We start from the raw sequence: 24,142 nt of genomic DNA on the forward strand, positions 1-24,142 counted from the left end.
TTTATAAAATTGATTCTTCCCCACAAATGTATTCAGGACTGCCTATTCATTACGAGACATCGCTTTTTGGACACAAAGCCGCTGGAAATGATAGTTGACTTGTCGGGAAGAGTTTGTCAGTAGAAGGAATAATGGCATTGTAATATGACAAGTTTTCAGGGGAGGAGAGGAAACACTTTGATGTAGCTGAAAAGGAAATTCCATTAATATGTATAGGGGCACCATTAGACGTGGGGCTCATAAATGTTTGGTGAATGACAAGCAGGAGGCTTTGCTCAGGCCCTGGAAAGGGATGCCTCTTTACTGTGAAAAAAGTAAAGTAAGTGAGAGCAAGAGGGAAGGGGGGAGAGAGGACGGAAGAAGCAAGAGGACACACTATCCGTGGACATGGTGAAAGAGACAGAGGAGGCTAAGTTGTCCTGCAGCGCTCCAACAGTGTGTATGTGTGTGTGTTTGAGTGTGTGTGTTGCTAGCTGGACTCATTAGTGTGGGAGTAATTGATAGGGTTGTAGAGAGCGCTGAGCAGAGTGAGCAAGGGGAGAGAGGGCAGTACCTTATTTCTCAAAAGGGCCTTGAAAGAGAAATGCTGAATGAATCAAACAAACAGCCAAGGTGGCCTTACACTAACCTCCTGTTCACTGTGAGCACAACTGGATGAGTGCATGTCTCTTTTCTGTGTGTGTGTGTGTGTGTGTGTGTGTGTGTGTGTGCGTGTGTGTGTGTGTGTGTGTGTGTGATCTGTATGTGTGTCTACGCTTGGTGTCTATTTTTCAGGACAACCGGGATCAGGAGAGCACGTGGAGCCAACAGAAGTCTTCCACTCTTCCTCCTCCTCTTCTTCTTCTCCCCCTCTGCAGCATCAAAGGAGCTCTACCTCTCTCTGTCTCCACTCCCTCTCTGTCTCTCTCTCTGATTCCCTGTCTCTGTCTCTCTCTCTCTCACATCACATGCCACTGCAGTGCATCACACACAACAACACACACGCCATGCTGTTAGGACCCCCACCTGTGAGGATTGTAGCCTCCCACTTATGAAGGGGCGGAGATCCAAGCCCCTCTCCCAGTCCTCCGTTAGCGGACCCCTCTTTATGAAGACTCCATGTGTTTCAAGCCCTGCTGAGTTCTGGTTTCCCCATGCGCCACCGTGCTGTTATTTCAGCGAGGATGAAAGCTCTGGACGCTCTCCGGATGCCCTCTCCCTCCCCTTGCCTTGGTGGTAAGGATTGCACTAGCAGTGGGGAGCGGGGGCAGGGGGAAAAGGGACGGGGGGTTGTGCTATCTTGCCCCCTGCCCCGGCTTCAGAGGGCCCGCATACATCACGCTGCCACGTTTACCCATCCAGGCTGAAAATGGCGGCCATCCCCAGGTCTTCATGGAGGCTGTTTGTCCAGTTTGATCTTGGCATCAGATGATAAAAGATCAGTGTTACTGATGCTGCTGCTGCTGCTGTATCGCTGCCAAGAGGCAAGGCCGTCCCCCACGCACATCAGGCCACTGCTGCTAACTCTCCCTTTCTTCTCTCTTTTGTTCTCTATTTCTCTTTTTACATCTCTCTCTCTCTTTCTCTCTCTCTCTCTCTCTCTCTCTCACTCTCTCTCTCTGGGGTTTTACGGGCAATCCTGTGTGCAAGGCGTTGGAGGAGTCGTGATGAGTTTGCAGGGCTCCCCGGGGACGTCAGACTTCCCACGACACACACACACACACACACCCACACACACACACACACACACACACACACACACGACAATCACGCCTCACAGCAGGGACTCGCCAGCCATGTGCCTTTTGACACGTCTCTTCCCGAGAGACGTGGTGATACACACACATACACACACACAGACACACAAGTCGCTGCTTAGCCACCACAGAGGAGATGCGTGTGCCAGTGACATAATGCGAAAGGCAGACCTGAGATCCTCGCTCGCTCTGCCTCGAGACTCCAGCTGCTCCCGGACCTCCCAGACACGCCATTAATGCCGGCGACACGAGCAGAAACCAAACGGAGTCCTTGGATGTCGGCGCGATCGCGGCTTATACCTGCCTGTGTCAGCCGAGGCCTTGGTGCGACTCAACACACCAACCTATTGATTCGTGTGTGATGAGCCTGCTGTAGACATTGCTCTCATCTCTTTTGTTTCTCCCCTCCTTTCTCCCTTCCCCCTCCCCCCCCCCCATCGTGTATCGCAGTTTCTCTCTGTCTTTCTGAGGCGTTCCACTCTGTCAAGCCCTCCCTTTTCCCTGTTGTTTGTTCTCCCTTCTTTTGATGAGCCAGCCTTGGCCAGGCAAGCCGGCAGCTCCCCATTGATTGGACGGTCGATGGGTTGAGTGTTTTTGTGCCGGCTTCTATAGCGAGCATCCTGACTCTGTAAATTGAGCAAAGTCAAAAGCACCGCTTTCTTCAGATTAAGGGACCGCTCTAATGTTGACACTGACTGTACTTGGAGAAAGAGAGCAGGATACAATGATCCCGCAGAAGGCAACACCCCACAGATATAGACATCCTCACCGCCACCCTTCGACCATTCCCTGCGACCTATCCACCATTCCCCCATCTATTTCTCTGCCTTTTCCACTCTTTGTTTACTTCCACAGCTGAAGAGGACTACAGCACAAAGATGCTCTCTCTCTCTCTCTCTCTCTCCCTCTCTCTTTCTCTCTCTTTCCCCATCAGGTCCCTGGAGCTGGAATTTGGACGGAGAGAACGAGGGAGGGGGAGCGGGAGGGAGGGATGTGGCGATAAGAGACTAAAGGGGTGGAGGCGGGGGTCGAGAGTGTGTGGTTGGGGGTGGAGTGTGTTGTTGGGGGATTATTGATAAAGCTGAAATGAAATGGAAATGGACTTAAACCCAGGTCAGGCCATTTTCCCTCCTCATTTTCCATTTGAGCCATCCTTTCTCTGAGTAGCCAACCATAACACAGACAGATAACATGCTTAAAAAAAAACAGAGAGAAAGGACAGCGTTTTATTTAATCTCAATTTTCTCTTTTTTCCTGCACCTGTTTTTTCTTTCGTTCTCTTTACTTTCTCTTTCTCTCTCTCTTTCTCTCTCTCTCTCTCTTCCTTACTCTGTCTCTCTCTCTCTTATCTCTCTATCTCCTTCTTTCTCCTTTTTCCGATGCTTGAATAGAAGTGGATCAAAAAGGTAAAGACCACAATGAACATAAAAACCACAGCTCGCCCCTTCCTCCCTCTTCCTCCTCCTCCTCCTCCTCCTCCTCCCTTGTCTCCCTCCCTCCCCTCATATCCCCTCCTAACCCAGCACCTTGTGTAGTGGTCATGTTTGATGTTGATATCCCTCCCTTTTCTCTCTCTCTCTCTCTCTCTCTCTCTCTCCCTCTCTCTCTCTCTCTCTCCGCTTCCTCTACCCTTTCTATTTCGGTCTCTTTTTGACTTATAACCAAAAACTCTAAGATCCTTCTAGATTTCCTCCTTCGTTCTGACGACACCAGCCTGACCTGCACGCACGCACACACACACACACACACACACACACACACACACACACATACACACGCACACACACCTACACACACACACACTCACATACAAGCATGCACACACACACATACACACGCAAAAACCCACTTATTTTGATACACAAGCATGCACACTCACATAAACACACAATGGCATCATGGGAGGTCGGTCAAGTATCTATGAGAGATAAACGAGAGATTAACTTCATTCCTTTCCTATACAAAGTAGCTGTCCGCATCCCAGCCCAGACTTACAAACAGACAACATACATTCATATCACCTCATGGATGGTAATCTCTCTCTTCTTCTTCCATCCCGTTTCTAAACCATCTTTCTCTTCACACTGTTGCCTCACACACACCTGATGATTCATATCTGCCATTGAGTATTATTTTTGCTCATTTCTCTATCGTGTTTACGATTTATTTGTCCAAATCTCTAACTTGTCCCTCCAGATCCAAGTGATTCCTCTCCTCTCTTCCTCACATTACTCACCGGCTCCCTTTCTTCATACTGTATCTTTTCCCCTCTTTTTTTCTTTTTTTTTTTTTTTAGTTTCTCAGGACCAATTCAAAGTTTGTTGTTGTTTGTAATCTCAAGACAGAAACACGGTGTTAAGAACAATACAGTAACTGGCCAAAGTTGCTTCTCTCAGATCATTTTACAGTATCCCATTTCCAGGTGCTTCAGTGTCCGCTCTCTCTCTCTATCTCTATCTCTCTCTCTCACTCTCTCTCGCTCTCTCTCTCTCTCTCTCTCTCTCGTTCTCTCCCTTTCTCAAACAATCACCCGCTCAGTTAACTCTTGTTCTCTCATTCTGTCTCTTTCCTTCTTCTTCTACACATTTTCCACTCTCCCTATCTGTTCTCTTTCTCACTCTCCCTTTCACTCTCTCTCTCTCTCTCTCTGATTGGTTTATCTCTCAGATCACATCTGGCCATCACAAGCAGCCGCAGGCTCTTTTGAGCATCTCTTACACTGCTCCTCTTCCTCTTCCTCTCTTCTCGCTCTCTCCCTCCTATCTCCCTTTCTCTCTCTACAGTTTGTCACTGCCATCCCTCTCTTTTCTTTATTGCACATGCACTGTGACCTTGTGCCCCCTTTCCCCTTCCATATCAGCCAATCCCCCCTGGTTCTCTGTGTGTTAAAAGAGGCTCCAGAGGGGGAGGAGAGGGGAGGGGGAAGAGGAGGAGGTGTATTCCCCCGTAGGTAGTGCTCCAGCTCCTCTCGTTGTAATGGCCTCTCTGATGCAGCAGGACCTCGACACAAGCGCTCTAAAGAGCCACAATCAGTGTGGCCGGGCGCCTCAATCACAAGCCTCTTAAAGAGCAACGCTCGGCAGCCGGAGACAGACCCGGTTCACATCCAAGGTTGTGACGAGAGAGCAGTGGCCATCAGCGCCAGCCTCCCAATGAGCCTTAACTCCCCCTCTCAGGTCCCAACCCTCCTCACCTCTCTCTGAAACCCCCATTCACATCTGTCTTGGCCACAGCCATTTTCCCCGTCTGGCCCCATGGCTGGATCCATATGTCGGAGGAATTAACTCCTACAGAGAATGCCATTAACCGGTTTATGGACCCCTCTGTCTGTCGTTGTGTCCATGGCTTTTCATTGACATGGTTCATTCTCTCACATTTTTCCTCCCACTGCAAACAGCCATTTTGGTTCTCCCTGCTTGTGGTGGAGTAGCCAGCTACAATACTTAACCCTCCTCCTCCCACCGCCTCATCCAACTGGTTATTTTTATTTACTGCTCTTCCTCCCACTAATACCAAGATGAACAACCCCTCCCTCTGTCTGCACCCCTCTCCTTACCCACCTTGGTCCATCCCTCCACTGCTGCTGAATACACTTCCTCTCTCTGTTTTGGCTGAATTAACATTCCAGACTCTGTGTCGCCCGTGTCTTTGTCATATTAATCCTCACTGATTTATGGATTGATCAGCTGATTGACAGATTGGGATTGCGATGGCGCACATCGCACAGTGATGATGTCACGCGCAGGAGATCCTGTACAATGAATGTCCAACACTCTGTCAACCTACCTACCGTCAGGCTATTTTAAGACCACATTGGCTGCAGCAGTGTCTCCTTCCTCCCTCGCACCCTCTGTCCCTTTTCTCACCCTTTCGCTGACAGTCTAGCAGAGTGCGCTCCCCACATCATTATTTCCTTTATCACTGCTGACAGGACTGAATAAGTGTCTACGATATTTCTCTCACCTCCAGCCTTTTTGCTCCTGAAGGAAAAGAGGCAAGGAAAGGAAGCGATGTTAGACTATTGGTGCACATTTTTGGTGTTTCAGAGTGGGGGGGGATACGGGGGGGGGGGATACGGGGGGGGGGGGGCATGCAAGGACAAAACCATTCTTCACACTTACAGAAGTGAGACAAACAGCACTCTACCTTTGATTCAGAAGAGAGAGAGAGATAGAGAGAAAGAGACAGAGAGAGCACTGCATCGTGCGACAGGAAGACACAAAGAAAGACTGCGTATGGAGATAGAGAGAAGAGAGGGAGAGGGAGAGCGGTCGCTATAGAGACGAACGAGTCAGGCAGCAGCGCCTCATTAGGAATGACCCACCACACACAAGCCCAGTCATGTGACCGAGGCAGCGCAGACATCCTATTCAGCGGCATAGGGAGATAGGGAAGAGTGTGTGTGTGCGGGGACTGACTGTACATTGAGAAGTCATCGCATTGTTAAAGCTAAAGAAGTGTGCGGCACAGGCAGGTGGTCATGAATATAAATGGCGGGGGTCTCGGGGGATTTCTTAAGGACCTTTACGGACAGACAGCACCGCCGGGAGGCCTGATTCACTCACTGGGGAGGACAGATAGATGGATAGAGCGGGAAGGGAGGGAAGGAGGGAGGAGGAGAGAGGAGAGAGAAGAGGCAGGCAGGGCGGTGGCAGGCTAGGCTAGGCTAATGTTACACCCAGGCTTATTGTTACCCAGACAGTGTAGCGTACGCCTGCCTGTCGTCTACTGTATCTGCAGCCGGTAGCCTCTGTAGCCGTGTCCCGACCAACTTCCCTGTCACTCAGTGTCAGCCCCACTTTAAGACAGATAAGACTTTTCTTTCAACGGACGCTATCTCTAGCCGTTGCCAGCTTTTGGTCTCAGTGAAGGGTATTCTCTGGGGTGAATGTTTGGGTTGATAAAGGTGCCAGCATGACACCTGCCTCTTCCACTGTCTGGACAATGTGTGTGCAACTGTGTGTGTGTGTGTGTGCGTGTGTGTGTGTGTGTGTGTGTGTGTGTGTGTGTGTGCATTATACGCAAGTTTTTGTGTGTGCTGGTGCTGTAGGTGTGTGCGTCTGTTTGTGTTTGTGTGCATGTCTGTGCCTGTGCGTGCGCGTTTGTGTAAAATCAGTATTGTGTTTTTACTCCCATGCCTTGACCCCCTTGCTGTCTAAAAGGAAGTGGACACACAATGGGAACCCCTCCCTTATCCTTCCTTATCTCTCTCTCTCTCTCTCTCTCTCTCTCTCTCTCTCTCTGTCGCTATGTCTCCCTCACTTCTCGGCAGATTAACTCACTCCTAATTCTCATTTCACAGGAAATAACCTATTTTCTCTCTCTTTCTTCGCTTCTCTCTCTCTCTTCTTGTTTGCACACACAATACACGCTCACATCCTCCTTCACACCTTTTTCTCTCTTTCTCCCTCTCTCTATCTCTGAACCGCACACATGCACGCCCACACACACACACACACACACTCATACACACACACACACACACCAAGACACACCCACACACACTAACAGGCTGATGAATGTAGATCGACATACCACCGCGGGGACATACTGTACATTCATGCACACGCTCTTACCCTTACAGTCCATTAACTGTCCAGCATGGACAAGGGCTTCCATGCCATGCTCCATTCTGCCCCCTGCTGCCTGTGTGCTGCACCTGCCAGTAACAGGTGTGGGATTCAATTAGAGCAGCATGTTCTCAGCAGTCAGTCCAGTAGCCAGGCCATGACTGTGGGCTAGGCATCAGCCTGGGCCAGCAAAGCCCTCATCTGCCCACAGCTAAAAAAGAAAACACATACACACTCTACAAGGAAGCCATTTTAGAAACAGCTGCCAAAAAGTGGCGAAGCAGGGGGTGCTTAGATCATCAAAGTCTAATATTAACCATTACCATGGCGCTGTCACATCACACATGAAAACACCATGAATTGCTGTAGACAGCCAAAATGAAAAGTCTAAATTTAGCCTAAAGCTGTCAGCGCTCACTTTTAATTGCGTTACAAGTCAATCAGAAATTGCTACTCCAGACTAATGGGAGATATTTACCTCACTGTCATTTTCAGGAAATTTCAGGGGCTTTCATCATTTTATACTGCAGCCTCATATTGACAAGTAACAGCTGACCTGTGCCTGGGAAAGGGATTATGGAGATAAATAAACAGTCAATTATTACGGCAGTACTTCCCTGTAAGCATGGCGGTAATTGGCATGCTAGTGTATGATAGCTACAGGCTGGGTTTTAATCCCTGATAAGGTAAGTTTCATTAGCCATCTGGCTAGCTAGTAAGGCAAAGACGTGCTGTGTCTCCACTGCCTGGTGACTTCACAGGGCTGATCATGACTGCAAAGATCTCCATCCTCACCCAAACAGGGATTAATCTATTAATCTAACAATCTCACGTAATCCCAGCTGGCTCTTACTCTAGCTAACCTGCTCTAGCCAGACTAGGATAATGCCTAATACCAAGCCTTACGCCTAATGCTTAATGCCTAATACCTAATACCTAATTCATACTGTGGTCATAATAGCCTCTTGTACTATAGCCTGTATTGCTTGGGTTGAGCTGTTGGGGCTTCCCACTGCTACAATCAACCTTTCCAGTTAGAGGGAGAGAGAGGGGGGTAGAGCGAAGGAGAAGCAGAAAGAGTTGGTAAACAGGAAGGCAGCGGGGAAGGCTGGGAGTGCAGGTCAGAGTTAATGAAGCCCCCTAGGCAGGGTGTGCAGGGTGTGAAGCGTGGCCACTGTTTGTGTCTGTCCTGTGAGCATGTAAGCGCGAGTGTGTGTGTGTGTGTGTTTTGTGTGCGTGTGTATGTGTGTGTGCGTGCGCTGCGTGTGCAGCCTGGAGGCCGCTGATGAGCCCCTCTGACACCGGGCCCACCCAACACCCAGTTCATTAGAATAAACCCAGGCTTGCAGACAGGCAGCCGGAAGGGGCCATAGAGGAGAGGAGGGAAGACAGAGCAACATGGGGGAGGAAGAGAGACGATGGCAGTCTGTTAGTCTGTGCTGCGCCGCGGTGTTATAGTAATGAGTCCGATAGGGTGCAGACTGGGCTGGAAGGTTAGCTGCAATAATGAACAGCATCACATAGTATTTAGGGGGAACTCTGCAGCAGGTGGGATGTATTGAGAGTAAATTGTATTGCAGACCATAACAACTATTTTGCAGCCATGATAGATTGCAGTGTATTCTTCCCTGTCTCTCTATTATGGCCAGTCATAGCTCAGTGTTTTAATGTGGGCAAGACAGATATGAAAGTGTTTTATTCTCCCTTAAGTGAATCTGTCTTAACCTTTTCGATAATCTATTGGTATGGCAATCGTAGCCTTGAGAATAAGGCCAAACTCTGGAGTATAGTTAAGCTGTGCCAGAAGATCATAGGCGTCTCTCTCCAGGATCAGCTTTCCCAAGATGGGGCTAATAGGTATAGCAAATCTTTTGTCCCAGCTGCTGTTTTCTATTTTTTTGTGTTGTTTGTTTTCAACGCATAATAGGCCATACTTAGCTGTGTTAGCCAACTGAATACAAACTCTGATTTACCTTCATTAGGTGATGCTGTTGCTGTATGTATTTCTTCATCCATTGTGTGTTTATTGCTGTATGTGTACGCTATGCGTTTTTGTTGGACTACTGGCTACCAAGCAAATTGCCCCACAGGGACATTAAAGATTTACTCTACTGTACTCTAATGTATAGATGATAGCTTCATTATATCATAACAGCAGATGAGTTGGAAGCTAGTTTGCATGTGAATACTTACTTACTTTGCACCTCTAGTTGTTGATACTGATTGTGACTATAGAGAATAGGCTTGCATGTTCGTGTTGGTTTGTCCTTTATTCTACCTTGAGGCAGAGTGTTCCTGGCTTTGTTTATGGGTCACCTACATGCAGAGAGACTGCATTGCTTTCTGCATGCTGTTTATTTCTCTATTTACAGTACAGTACCTTTGTACTTTTATGGCGGTGTCCCACTTTTTTATTGGTTGTTTTTTTCCACTCCGTAGCTTGCTGCTCCATTAATGCCTCACCCTTTATGGCCTTCATTCTAAATATTTTTGAGCACAACTGTGCTGATTTGCAGCACACACACCCTTTATCTAGAGTGATAAAGATGTAATTTGATTGTGGTGTGAAGCAGAGTTGGCATGTTAGTCAAGAAATTGATTGTTCTGCTGCCCGAAAGTGCTGGATTTAACCATTGTTCTGAACATTACTTAGCATATTTTAGTCACCCACGTTCATATTTGCAAACCAAACACCTCAGGCGTCCCTGCATTGTAACTAGCATTTTAGTATGACAATGGAGCATGACAAGCCTCCTCCCTGTGAAGAGCCTGTATTCAGAGTGTTTGTTTATGCCTGAGCTTGATTAGATTCCTGTTTCGCTGCCAGTCTCAAACCCTGCTGGGCCCCCTCAGACAGAACAAGCTAATCCCAAAGTGGCCCAGCACCACAGATCACTAGCCACTATCAACAACAGCGAGACAGACAGAGAGAAGAGAGAAAGCTGGATTTCCTAAAGCCTGCTTGCACTGAAGTAACTCCTCCATCTCTCTATTACAATTCTCCTCCTGCACCGGGCCCCATGCAATATTCAGCACAGTTTTTCAGCAATAGTGTTTAGACTAGACTGATCCATCACTCTAAAGAGGCACTATGCGACACTGTGTGTGTGTGTTAATGTGTTTGCGTGCATGTTGTGTGTTCCCGTGTGCACTGGGATGGTATGCACGTGCGCATGTGTGTGACTGTCTGTGTATCTGTGTGTGTCATCTGTGTCCAAATGCCCCTGCAGTGCCCAATTAGTTCAGGGATGCGTTCAATCATGAGGTGACCAGCAGGTGTCTGGTTCTGTCTCAACCCCGAGCCAGAGAGACACATAAATAAGCTGGCAGAGGAGACAGGGGGACTCCTCCGCTCTCTCGCTCTCTCTCTCTCTCTCTCTCTCTCTCTCGCTTTCTGTCCCTCGCTCCCCTGTGATGTCAGAGTGGCGAGGATGCCAGCAGCTCTCTCCATAGATCACCTGACACACCCTGTGGTCCCGGGGCACCCTCCCTGTCTGGCTGGGACACACTGCGTCAGCCAGCCAATTTACACCAGTCCCCAGTGGATGACCTCCACCCACAGCTTACAGTAGCTCTGTGTGTGTGTGTGTGTGTGTGTGTGTGTGTGTGTGTGTGTGTGTGTAATTTTGTTTGGTGTGTGGATTGTGTGTGTGAGGGTTTCAGTGTAATTTTGTTTGGTGTGCGGATTGTGTCTTTTTGTTTGAAGTAGGTATTGTCTGTTTGTGTGTGTGTTTTGTGTATGCGTGTGTGCGTGTGTGCGTGTGTGCGTGTGTGCGTGTGTGCGTGTGTGCGTGTGTGTGTGTGTGTGTGTGTGTGTTAAGGTGGAGCATGGGTTGCAGTGGAAAAAAGGAAGGGGAGGCCTAGCCAAACTCACATCTTTACCCCAGGATGCTTCTTCTAAGGCATTACTCTTGACTGAGAGCCAAATTTCTGTCCTAATAAAACAAGCTCCACAATTACTGTTTTACCACCCAGTAGCAGAGCAGGGAAGCGGAGGCCTTTGAAATAGAAAATGCACAATCAAATAAAAAGTAGGCCAAGATAAATTAGATTAGAGACTACATCTAAGCGGCTGCAGCAGCCAGAAATCTCCCATTTATCATATTCAGCCGCTCTCCGACCACAATGCTGATGTTCTACAAATGAGCTTTTATATGTTCCTTCATTTTAAATCTGATAATGTACCTCACCTCACTCCCCCCTCTCTCCCTCTCTCCCATTCTCCTCCTCTTTGTCTCCTTCCTCTCGATTCTCAACTTATTTTTATCTACTCTCATCTCTCTCCCGTCCCCTCCGTGTCTCTCCTTCTTGCTCTATTCTACACACTCTTTGGCCTTTTCCCCATTCGCTCTCTCTCTTCCCCCCTGCCATCTCCATGATATCTTTCATTTTACAATGCTTTGTTTTCATTTTCTATCTCTCCCTCTCTCCCCTCTTCTCCTCCTCTCTCCTCCAACACCCCTGCTCTGCTCCAGTCTTTGTGTGTCCGGGGACGCTGCTGCGGGTGCAGGCGGCCAGCTCTCTGCAGGAGGCGGAGCATCAGTCGGGGGCGTGGTGTAAGGACCCTCTGCAGTCGGGGGACCGGCTGTACGTCATGCCCTGGACCCCCTATCGCACCGACATGCTGTACGAGTACGCCTCCTGGGAGGACTTCAAACAGAACCGAGCCACCACCACCTACAAGTGAGGGCGCCTCCCACTGTCCCGGATGATCAAATAGCATCTGCCAGCATATTGATTTATCGGCCTTTTGCTGTGACTAGGATGTTGATAGCAGACTGGTCCTACTGTGGTGTCAGCTTGCTCGCCGTGAGGCCGTCTTGTAGGCCCGTGCCATGCAGAGTGTATGGATTGTCTTGGGTTTTGTTCAGATTGCGGGCAAATCCATTTTGTTTCTCCAATCCGATCTTGAGGACTGACTGTCCACACTTTTATTTGCAAGTGAGCAGGTCGGATTTGTGTGTTCAGGCGCTAAGATGTCTGTATTGGTTGCTGTGGTAACGACGTAGGTGTGTGTGTAAGTACGATAACTGATGGCAGCGTCCAGAGCGTCTGGTGCTCTGGATGTGATGCCAATGTCATTTCCATTAGTTTTTTTGCTGTTCAGACTTGATAAAATCAATCTGACTCCAATCTGGATATGCCAAAAATCTGATTTGGGCTGGCAGTCTGAACACAGCCATAGTCTCGTGGCCTTAAGTGTTATTGCATTGCTGCACCACTCATATGATCCCCTCTCTTCACAGGTTGCCGAACCGAGTTGACGGCACAGGCTTCGTGGTGTATGACGGCGCAGTGTTTTACAACAAAGAGCGCACACGCAACATAGTCAAGTACGACCTGCGGACGCGCATCAAGAGCGGCGAGGCTATCATCACCAACGCTAACTACCATGACACGTCACCCTACCGCTGGGGGGGCAAGTCAGACATCGACCTGGCTGTGGACGAGAACGGCCTGTGGGTCATCTACGCCACCGAGGCCAACAACGGGCGACTGGTGGTCAGCCAGGTGGGAGAGCAGTGCTTGAGCAGAAGGGGATGAGAAGATTAAAAATACAGGAGTGGATTATTGTCAAAGCTCATCCTACTAGTCAGAGGAAAGGTCATATGTCATACATGAATGATTTATTGAGATTATACAAGCACACAGACAAAAGATATGCAGAAATATCAGGGGCACGTTGGTAAGGAAAATAAAGAAAAAAATAGAGAATGAGTCATATAAACATAATTTGCAAGTGGTTAGACCAAATTTCAAATCCCATCACATACCCAAAAACTAATCTTTAGAAGAAGAGTCAACATTTGCTTTGTATTGTCAATGTAGTGTGTGTGTATGGGGGGGGGGGGGGGACAGCCAGTTTCTTTCTAGCTTCAAACAGTGTTGAAGAGATCCAGTTTCCCCATTGGAACACTTTATTTATTCAGGACTAAAGCTGTCATAATGATAAACTTTTTTTTTTTTATATATATATTTCAGAAGTTCAACTTCAAAGTAGCAGCTCTAATCTATGTACAATCACAGGGAAATCCTGGTGTCATTGGGTTGTTTACTCGTCTGTATCAGTGTTCCAGTACTCCAGACCCATCCAGATAATTGTTTAAAACATTGCGTGTGTCATCTGTAATCCAAAGTCACATTACCTCGCGCTGCTCACCTGCTAAACTCAAAGCATAATCCATCACTGTGAATTTAGCAACATCCATGTTTTTAATAGAAATTGCTTCTTTGTTTCCTAACAGGCAGTAATTTTGAAACCAGGCAGCAAGTTCCCATAAGTAGAGTTTGAATGACTGTGTTGTTCTGCTAGCCACCTCCCACTGGGTTATCGCTATGTTTGACCTAAACAGGAAATAATTTTGCAAAGTGTAAAAGTTAAAGTATCCCCCTAAAATATGAAAACATGCATGGCCAATGGATAACAGTATGAAATAGTGAAATTCAGCATCTCCTCCCGTCCCGCAGGTGAACCCTTACACCCTGCGCTTCGAGGGCACCTGGGAGACCAGCTTCGACAAGAGGCTGGCGTCCAACGCCTTCATGGCGTGTGGCGTGCTGTACGCGGTGCGCTCCGTCTACCAGGATGACGACAGCGAGGCGGGTGGCGACCTGGTGCTGTACGCCTACAACACCAACCGTGCCCGCGAGGAGCCCGTCCACATCCCCTTCCCCAACCCGTACCAGTACGTTTCCTCTGTGGACTACAACCCCCGAGACAACCAGCTGTACGTCTGGAACAACTATAATGTGCTGCGCTACCCGCTGGAGTTTGGGCCGCCAGACCCCACCACGGGTAAGGACTGACTCCACAGAAAACACTCATCTAGACAGTGTGTGTAAGGAGGAAGCTTGTGAAATGCATATTTGCACTTTACACAGTAGGCAATTACAGTGATCTGATTGGACAGATAGTCATGTCAGCCATGCCTGATGAGCCCATAAATCTTTGTGCTTTATTGGTTACTGAGCTAACTCATGGTGGCACCTGTGTCCTCTGTTTCTATGTATATGATTGTGACTGACATTTTGCATTTGTAAATGAGTGTAAAAAAGTAAGTGTTTGTCACAAAAAGTATTTATATTCTTCCAAAGCATCCCAGAAATGTAATATATTTACTACTTGCCAAGCGCAGGCTATAATGATTTCAGATATTTACTCAGAAACAGAAATGTTAATTGGTTAATTTGTGAACTTGGGTTGACATTTTTTTCATAGTTGACATTTTTGCTGTCCGGGGCCTGGACTCCACACAGAGGCCTGGAATCAAATACCACATGGCATTTTTCAAAAAGGAATTTCAGAAATATTACACAAAGAATTGATTAAAATGTGATTCAGTGTCATTAAGTAATGATATTGGAGGAACACTGTTGACCTTCAATAAATCCACTCTTGACTCAGACACAATAACAAATATGAAGAAAAACGAGAAAGAACATACCTTAGAGTCCTCATTGGTAACACTTTATAATAACCATCATTAATAAATGGTAAATTGATAGTTAATTAAACTTTAGTTAATAGTTATTTTACTGTTAACAAACAATGAAATGATCATTAATAATGTTTACTAATTATTAGTAATGCTATAATTTATGTTATTTTATCATTAGTTTGTGTAATATAAAATCATTTGTTTATAAATTATATATTGTATCATAGCTGATAAGAGACGGTAAAAAGGGTAAAAAGCTATTTCATTGTTTGTTAACAGTAAAATAACTATTAACTAAAGTTTAATTTACTATCAATTTACCATTTATTAATGATGGTTATTATAAAGTGTTACCTCCTCATTGTGAGGAGTGTTTTTCCCACGGCGCAGCCAAGGCAAATTCAGTCAGTCAGTCAGGTAACGCTTAGTGAGATGATGTGCTTCGTCAGATGGCCTCTAGAGGGCGTTTTTGTGTGATGCAGAGTTTCCCATACCGAGGCACAAAATCAAAAGTTGCTGTATAGAAATGGATCTAAATCTCTAATGCGCCTGATGTGCGCATCACGTCATGTCTGTAATTTGGAGATGTACAGACAGCAGACCAGCAGCACTGCAATCCACAGTCTCCTGGTGTGAAAACAAAAATGAAACTTAACATTCCACAGTCAGTAACGGGGTTTTACCAAGCCCCCAGGAACAGCTCTGGGCTGTGCGGCGATTTTGGCGTAGTGGCCAAGCCCGGTATTGCAAGTCACGTGACGCCATGGGGCCCAAAAAGACTTTTTCCCATAGAGATACATGGGGAAAGAAACACCTGTAAAACTCCGGGAAAATTTTTCTAGGTGTAGTACATAGTCCAAATGGAGTCTTTGAATTATCAATTTTGAAATCATTGGGTCCATTTTTCCTTGGAAGCCACCAAGAGCTGTATAAAGCTGTATTTTCTGGAGCTCCGTGAACGCGCCTCCAGGCCACGAGAACGCTCCGTGCGCATTCACCGCTTCTACTTCCACTGTTGACAAGCTATACAGCTAGCTGATTGTTAGCAGAGGCTTTTAGCTGTATGTGATCAAACTAGATCACATTAAACTCAACCTACACGTCCGCCGACACTTAGGTTTAACAGGCAAGACTTCAGAACAATAACGGATGGTTTCTAATTTGTTTTTGTTTCTCTCTTGATTAAATAGGTCGCTTGCAAGCTAGCTAACGTTATAACATTGCTGTAGTTAACCAGCTACATGTAGCATATGCAGTTCTATGCACCTACTTACTATTGTATATTTATTTACATCTCAAAATTCTCCGTTTACAGACTATGCCTATGTACTTTTCTTTATCCTATTAAAGTTATGAATATATTTGGGCTTTGATGGTTGTTCTCATTTCTATTACTGCCTGTAAATTTATATTTAGATGTCCAATTTGAGTTAACCTGCTTGAGTTACTGATAATGTCTATTATGTAAATGGAATTGAGTCTTCTTCCAACGAGGTGTGTTTCTGGGCACTGCATAAGAAGATCAAGCTTATAGAAATTTTGCTATGACAGTATAGATAGTGTAACACTTGCAAACTCAAATAAACCTTGGTGTGACACAACAAACCTAGAATATTCCCAATGATAATAATTTAACTGATTTTTTTTTCACTAGCAAACCTTACATCTAAGTTGCATAATGCAAACCTATCTTCATACACTGTTCATATAGGACTGTGTTTGATAAGAGTACCAATATTTATGTCATGACTAAATGTTGTGAGGTGACCCACCTTTGATCCAGTGTAGTTCAGTCCCATGGATTAAATCAATACATGCAGCAGAATAATAATGGCTACAAGTAATACTATCTCTACACTGAGGCAACAGCAAGTTGGTTAACTTGGACTATGTGGTCTAGATGTGTGGCTTTAGTCAATATTGTCAGAAATTACTCACACTGTTGTAAGTGTAATAACGTAATTGTAATAACCAAGGTAAGATGGAGATGGAAAAGTAATTTGAGGGCAATGGACTACAGAGTGATGACAACTAAGACTTATTTAAGAGATGATCCAAGACAAACTGTTATATGTAAAGTAAAGATTTATTTCAAAACACGTTCCATTCTACATGTTAAATACATGTAGACATCATAAATAAGTTAATTTCTTTGGGAGCATTTTCCAGAGAAGTGTCAGTGGTTCTTGAAGAGCAGGAGTTTCTGTAACAGAAGAAACTGCAGTAAGTAACAGTTAGCATACATCATCATGATGATTACAGCACAGGGTGAAAAGTACTTCATTTGTGAAGCACTGGCTCCAGTAGAGGTGAAAAAGCTACCAAGTCATTACTATCTATGACCGATGTGAACCATCTCACATCGATAATGCTCTAAATTAAGTTCAAAATAAATCTCCTCATCTGGTTAAGCGAGTAAACCCTTGACATGGACCTGGCTAGCGATGTGTGGCATGAACTTGACTCCCTGTGAGAAACACAAGACAACGTTCAGCACAAGTGGAGCAACACAAGTGGAGCATACATCACAAATGCAAAGTTTAGTCTATGATCTAACCAACATTTCTATGTTTAACTGAGTTTAATTTGTTTAACTTGCCTGACGTTAACCCATGGTTATGTTAGCTGACTCCGTCTCGTTATGCTAACCGTTATTACCATCGTTAGCTTAGCTCAACTTTATCCAGACTGAATCACTTCACATTGGATGTAAGATTTATACAAATAAAGCAAATGTTCTGTGATTGAATAAATGATAGAGTCATACCTGGACGACGGTTTCCCCGAAGAGCCGAGTCTGCAGCAGCAACAGTCAATCAGAAGCTAGAAGCTAGAACCTAGAAAGCTGCACATGAACGCGCCGTTGTCACGGACGCTACGAGAACGCCGCTTGACTCGTTCATGTGGGATAGGCGGGGCCAAGAAAAACACAACTGCGCAGGTGCTGTCGGCCACGGAAGTAGGAGTCGTAGAAACTTTTTCGGCGTATGCGCTGGGTGAGCAACTTTCATTGGAATGAATGGGCCGCCATCTTTGAATGCCTCATCCATAGTTTAATACATCCATGGGTTTTACAGACAGTAACTCGTCTTCGCTGCCCTACAGACCTAACGGTAGGTGACTTTAACGTTACCTTGTGGTATTTAAGTAACGTTAGTGGAATTAGGTAATTTAACCGTGTCGCAGTGCTTCAGTGCTGAGAATTTAACACGCACCCTGGGTCTGTACAGGATCTGTGCTTGTTTTTGAATGGGTTGCTTAGTTGAGAATGATTTCTTGGATATACATAGAATTTATTTCATACAAAATGACTGGTGTATTGGCAATGAATGCCTGTGTCATGATTATCTCACGTCCATAAAAGGAAACTGATGAATAGAATTCATAAATAAATAAGCTAATTTTGTTGTTTTTTGGCTAATAAGACTGTTATTCAGTGATATCCAGTACAGTTTCTGTATTTGCTCAAACATGATCATGTATGCATCCTACGACTGGGGAGAACACTTTTCAGAAAGCCTGCATGTGTTTGTGACTGTTGCAGGATGTAAGATCCATAACACCCTTAAAGAGGTTCTTCACTGTGATTTGGGCGGCTCACTTACCAGACATGTCACATTTCCATCCCCACCCATAGTCGCAGTAGAGAGCAGCCTCTCAGGTGTGATTGCAGTAGTACTGCATGTCAAGTTCTCTGTGTAATGGTTGATGAAAGAGTCATACTCAAGTGGTGAGGGAGAGGGTAAAATGAGTACACCACACTTGTATTTTGACAGTCCATCAATATGAGTAGGAGGTTTGGGTGTATATCTGAGCCACATGAAGGCCTGTATGAAGCTAGGATTAGGCCCGGAGAGAGAAGAGCCATAGACAGACGGGCTGGCGGCTGCACCCATGGAGTTGAGAGCCGACTCTGCGTTTGATCAGTTAGGATTTTGTAGCTGGGATGTGTTGCTTTTATCGTCGCATTAGGTTTGGTTGTTAGCGATGGTGACTTCTCTGATACATTTGATCAATTATTTACTTCTCCCTGTCTTGTGATGATGCTTTCTCTCCATCTTCTACCCCGCTTCTCCCACTCCCTCTGGAGAGCAGGAGGGAGCGATATCAAGACACTGAAGCTTTGAGAGGCTCAAAAAGTATTTGTCACCCCAATTATTGTCGGGCTAACTTTTGAACTCAACTTCTGAAAGACATCTTACATTCACATGCCTCTCTCCTTCACTCCCTTGATCTCTTTTTGGCTTTTTCAGTCTGGCTTTGCTGCTCTCTAACAAAATCCCTTACATCCTCTTATAACGCTCTAAATGGCGCTCTCTTTTTCTTTTTTTCCTCTCTCTCTCTCTCTCTCTCTCTCTCTCCCCCCTTGCCCCAGGCCCTCTGACCACCACCCAAGTGACCACCACTATCCCAGCCAGGCCGTTCACCTCCAGTGCCAGCCCCGCCACCACCCGCCCTCTGGCCCCCACCTCGCGCCCCATTGGCTCCATCAACAAGGGCCCCGACCTGAGACCAATCACGGCCACTGTGCCTGTGACGCGCCGGCCGCCCCGCCCTCCTCCGGGCCCCGAGTCCCACGTGTGCGAGTCCAGGGTGGCCCGGGGCGTCCAGTGGCCCACCACACAGAGAGGAGAAACAGTGGACCGCCCCTGTCCCAAAGGATCTCTAGGTAAGAACATCTGCAGTGTGGGACTAGCGAGTGTGTGTGTGTGTGTGTTTACATGTGTGTGTGCAATTTGTTTCCATTCCATGAAAGGACAGTGTGTAATTTTTCCACTCCATGAAAAAAACAATGCATGTGTTTGTGCGTTGAAGTGTATGCATATACTCTCTGTGTGTTTGGGTGTGTGTGTGTGTGTGTGTTTGCGCACATGAGTGTATGTCTGCACATGTTGCCACAGTATGTGTGGGATCAGTATGTTTGTGTGCCCACACTTGTTTTTCTTCCACTGTTGTCTTCTTCTTCTATCCCTATGTTGCTCTCCAGCAGGCAGAGTCCCCCAGGACTCCCAGATGAAAGCCTGTCCTCCACAAATGAAAGACCCGTCTCCCACAGAAACAGAAATAGCTGATTGAAAGTGGCGAATAATGAAATGAAAGGATAGACAACACAGGCTTCACCTCCCTTCATGCTAGCTTCCATACCTCTAAACATGCAGCCATCAAATAGCTCTCTCTAGTCACAGAAAAAAGCGTCTCCCATCTCTTCCTCGCCGATGCCTTCTGCTTTTTCTGTCTGTTCTCGCCGTGAAAAAGACAGTAACATTAAATTAGCAGCTGGCTTAATTGCCGTGTCTTGGCAGAGCTCTCAAACCCAATCTGTGGTCGATGGAGGATAGTATAGAGGAAAGTGGGAGAGAGAGAGAGAGAGAGAGAGAGAGAGGAAAAAAACGGTGGCAGGGAAAAAAAGAGTATGAAATGCAAAGCCACATCTGCTCTGATCCTTCTACAACTGTGAAGTGTTGCTGCATTGTCTCTGTCATCTCTCCTCTTCCGTTCTGTTCCCCCCTCTCTCTCTCTCTGGTCTCTGCTCCCCTCTCCTCTCTCCCTCTCGTTGTGACTTGACGCTGGTTATTTGTGTTATCAGTAGTGGAAAGACCCCTCCCTGGTTTGATCCCTGTATGGTGTCCTTTGTCTGAACCTTCCTAACTAAATAGAAAAAACGGAGCTGGAATTGAGGATTGATGGAGGACGCTTTGCTTTCTGGTGTTCTTTTCACCAATGAGAGATCGCACCTGATGGTTATGTCTTTGGTGTGTGTGTGCGTGTGTTTGTGCGGGCGCACAGAGTGTGTTGTGTAGTACGTACGCATTTATGTTCCTTTTAAACCGTGCTTTTTACAGCTTGAAAGCCTGCCTCCCCCCCTCGCTCCTTCTCTCTCCCACTCACTTTCTCACTGCCCTACACTCCATTATTTAACCTTTTCCCACTTCTGACCCATTTTCTCTCACACACTTTTCTCTACTTCCGCCCTCCGTCTTCTCTCTCATCTTCAAACGCTTTGAGTATTGCATTTTTAAAATTCATTTCATTTCATTTTTCTAGGGAAAAAAACTCTATCCACTTTTTTTTTTTTTTTTTTGCTCATCCCTCTCCTCCACATATTTCCCTTTAATTGCCAACACCTAACGCCTATTATCTCTCCATTACTCCCCCCTCCTCTTCTGCCTCTGTTGGTCTCCAGGCATCGCTTCGTTCCAGTGCTTGGCGGAGCAGGTTGTGTGGAACCCGCGGGGTCCTGACCTGAGTAACTGCACCTCCCCGTGGGTCAACCAGGTGGCCCAGAAGGTGAGACCTGAAGCCGTCCCCCTGGCCTCGGCAGTGTCCCCTTCCTCTGGCCCGCTGCCCCTACCCTCCTCCCCGTCCACCTCCACACACACATTAACATATCTCCAAGGCTGACCTGATTAAAATACAGACTCATTTCAACTGGCCCTTCATTACAAGGCATATGCTCTTAATACTTAATTAAATCTCTTCTTTGACTAATATGCTATAATTACAGCTAGGTCAAATTATTTTAAAAAATGTGCTTATCCGTGGCTTGTAAGGCACAACGCCAGCACAACTGCTCCCTCACAGTCTCACATAGCCCACTGCAATATACCTGTTCATAACAGTATAAGGATATTCAGGTAATCAGCCACAAGAGGCTGCGGCTCGCTGCAAATCAGGGCTTCAAGTGGTTTAGTGCTTTTATAAAACGTTGGTAACATACCATGGCAATAAAAATGGGGCGGCATTGTTCAAGAAATCATTTGTCTTTTAATCAATAATAATTAAATTACATTCTTCTGCCGAGCAATACAGTTCTTGAATGGTAGCTAAATAACATTGTTGCTAGGCAAGACACAAGTACTAGTATGAGTGGTTGTTTTCATTTAGCACATTAATATTTAAATGAACAAACATCAGAAGTGAGAACAGGAACTATCTGTTTTATAATGACCCTCACTGTATATAAACGTGTGTGTGTGTGTGTGTGTGTGTGTAGATAAAGAGTGGTGAGAATGCTGCCAACATAGCTGGTGAGCTGGTGAACCACACGCGGGGTCATATCCACGCCGGTGACGTCAGCTCGTCCGTGCGACTGATGGAGCAGCTGCTGGACATACTGGACGCCCAGCTCCAGGCGCTGAGGCCCGGCAACAAGGAGTCCGCCGCACGCAACTACAATAAGGTAGAATAAAGTATAAACACACGCATAGGAACACACACACACACACACACAGATATCCATATTGTATATAACCCAAGCTTTAAGGCGAATGTAAAATCACCCGCCTATAGTGCACATGCAAGGACGACTGACTTTTTTAATTTCCATTTTTTTTTTTTGTTTAGCTGTTTAATTCAAGGCTTTGTTTTCTCCCTTCCAGCTGCAGAAGCGGGAGCGGACCTGTCGGGCCTACATCCAGGTACCGTTTTCCTTTTTATCTCCCTGCTTTACATGCCCCTGGAGTAGGGCTGCTCTGTGACTTAGAATAATACTGGGAAGATAAATCCTTGACTAGACCAGGATTGTGGATGTGATTCCTTTAGCCCGTGGCATAGGGTTTTGTGCTCTGTATTATGATTTATGTAGCCTTTGGAATCATGTATAGTGTGTTTCATAGTATTTCTGGTTTGTGCTGGAGAGCAGTGTGAGCAAGTTTTGGTATGACTCCTGGCAGGCAGTATGTATGTGCTGTATTTAAATGTTGGTGTGGTATTTCCCAAGGCGATGAAGCGGCTTTGTAGTTTTTGCATTGCTCATGGTGTACATATCTCTAAAATATGGGTCAGGCAAATGTGGAAGTCATGCTTCTGTGACATAATCTTAGCTTTGTTGCGCTGTTATGGAGCCTTACTGCATAATATTGGCCTCAGCCTCTGTGTGTTGCACAATAATGTACAGTATCTCTTGCTTGGAGGAAAATGTAATTTGACGATAGTATGAAAGGCAACGGTTCGTGTTACTACACCCTGCTGTCGTTTTTCAATATTTGTGCAATATCTCTGGTTCTGAGAAAGCTGTAATCTAATAGCATGAAAAGGCCTTGTGTATGCCTTGCTGTAATGATGAAATGCGGCATTCTGCAGCACACAGTCTTTTCTGTGTGTCCTGACCTGTGTGCAGCATACTGTAATATGATACCAGATCCACTGATCTTCGCTGGTGCCAGATGAATGTAAAGACTGCTGTGTAATTGTTTTTTTTTGGTCATTTGCTGTAGTGGAGCTCAGTATCACGACATCGATTCCGAGGATAAACCAAAAACGGCCCACGATCCTTTTCTTCTATTAAAGAGTGCAGGAGTGTAGGAGTGCATTCTGATACTAAATTCATTTCGTAACTGCAATGCTCTTTATTCCACCCTGCAGTCAATCCTTCATTTTGAGAGGCCTGAGCAAGAGAATTACATGATTCATCAAGCAGGCTACTCCAATAAATTGGATAGCCGATAAAACCATCAAAATTGCCATTAAATGAATTGTAAGTGTGAAATAGAACGGTAATATGTCTGACATAGCACAGTAATAAATGTAATGCAGGGGAGTGGTGAGGTTCTAGGAGATAATAGTGGAATAGTAGTGACTTTGTACTTTGTGGTGATCAAGTGACGTTATCAATAAATGCTGCGCCCCCTGTGTGTGGCAGGCGGTGGTGCAGACGGTGGACAACCTGCTGCGTCCCCAGGCTCTGGAGTCGTGGCAGGACATGAACAGCACGGAGCAGGCCCACACTGCCACCATGCTGCTGGACGTCCTGGAGAAAGGAGCCTTCCTGCTGGCCAACAATATGTATGGGAACCGCTTTTCCGACCGAGCCCCCAACATTGGTAAGAGACCAGCGTTAATGGAGTATATTATGGTCGACGTTTATTTGTTAATTTGTTTACTGATAAGGATCCCCATTAGCTGCACAGAAGGGTGTCAGCTATTCTTCCTCGGGTCCCACTAAAACACAATATACAGCAGAAACAAATGCACCAAGTTTAACACCAGGATAGACTAAAATCAGAAATTAGGACCACTTTGTCATGGGCCACAGCATGAAAGACAAGCAGAAATATTAATAAGATAAGTCATATTTCTATAGTAGGACATATGGATGGATGAATGAATGGATGGATGGGTGGATGGATATACAGCTAAACCACAATTTGTGGAACTGTACCATAGGGGTGTGATGCAGAATTTCTGTTTGCCTGTTTTGTGCATTTTTTGCCACACAGAATTGTTCATCCTATTTGTGCGTGCCTTTGTTTCGCCCCCTCAGATCTCGAGGTGCATGTGCTGAACACAGAGATGGACCTGCAGGACTTGTCCTTCCCACAGAACTATGCCAGCGACAGCACCATCCAGCTCTCAGCCTCCACAGTCAAACAGTACAGCCGGAACGGTCAGCAGCCAC

General features: G+C 46.0%; 1 protein-coding gene across 1 annotated transcript in view; it reads left to right on the forward strand.

Annotated features, from left to right (window-relative positions):
• Positions 1–24,142, forward strand: part of adgrl1a (adhesion G protein-coupled receptor L1a) — a 54,720-nt gene that overhangs the window by 18,579 nt on the left and 11,999 nt on the right. The window contains exons 4-13 of the mRNA XM_071542686.1: positions 3,128–3,142; positions 11,782–11,989; positions 12,553–12,817; positions 13,775–14,102; positions 19,121–19,414; positions 20,930–21,033; positions 21,740–21,925; positions 22,125–22,163; positions 23,387–23,567; positions 24,008–24,130. Coding sequence (XP_071398787.1) covers positions 3,128–3,142; positions 11,782–11,989; positions 12,553–12,817; positions 13,775–14,102; positions 19,121–19,414; positions 20,930–21,033; positions 21,740–21,925; positions 22,125–22,163; positions 23,387–23,567; positions 24,008–24,130 — 1,743 coding nt within the window. The remainder of the gene's footprint in view (positions 1–3,127; positions 3,143–11,781; positions 11,990–12,552; positions 12,818–13,774; positions 14,103–19,120; positions 19,415–20,929; positions 21,034–21,739; positions 21,926–22,124; positions 22,164–23,386; positions 23,568–24,007; positions 24,131–24,142) is intronic.

The sequence above is a fragment of the Centroberyx affinis genome, unplaced genomic scaffold (genome assembly GCF_046629955.1).
Source record: "Centroberyx affinis isolate AG114_WGS23_722 - 3 ecotype Tasmania unplaced genomic scaffold, CSIRO-AGI_Caff_v1 ptg004154l_1, whole genome shotgun sequence".
Classification (NCBI taxonomy): domain Eukaryota; kingdom Metazoa; phylum Chordata; class Actinopteri; order Beryciformes; family Berycidae; genus Centroberyx; species Centroberyx affinis.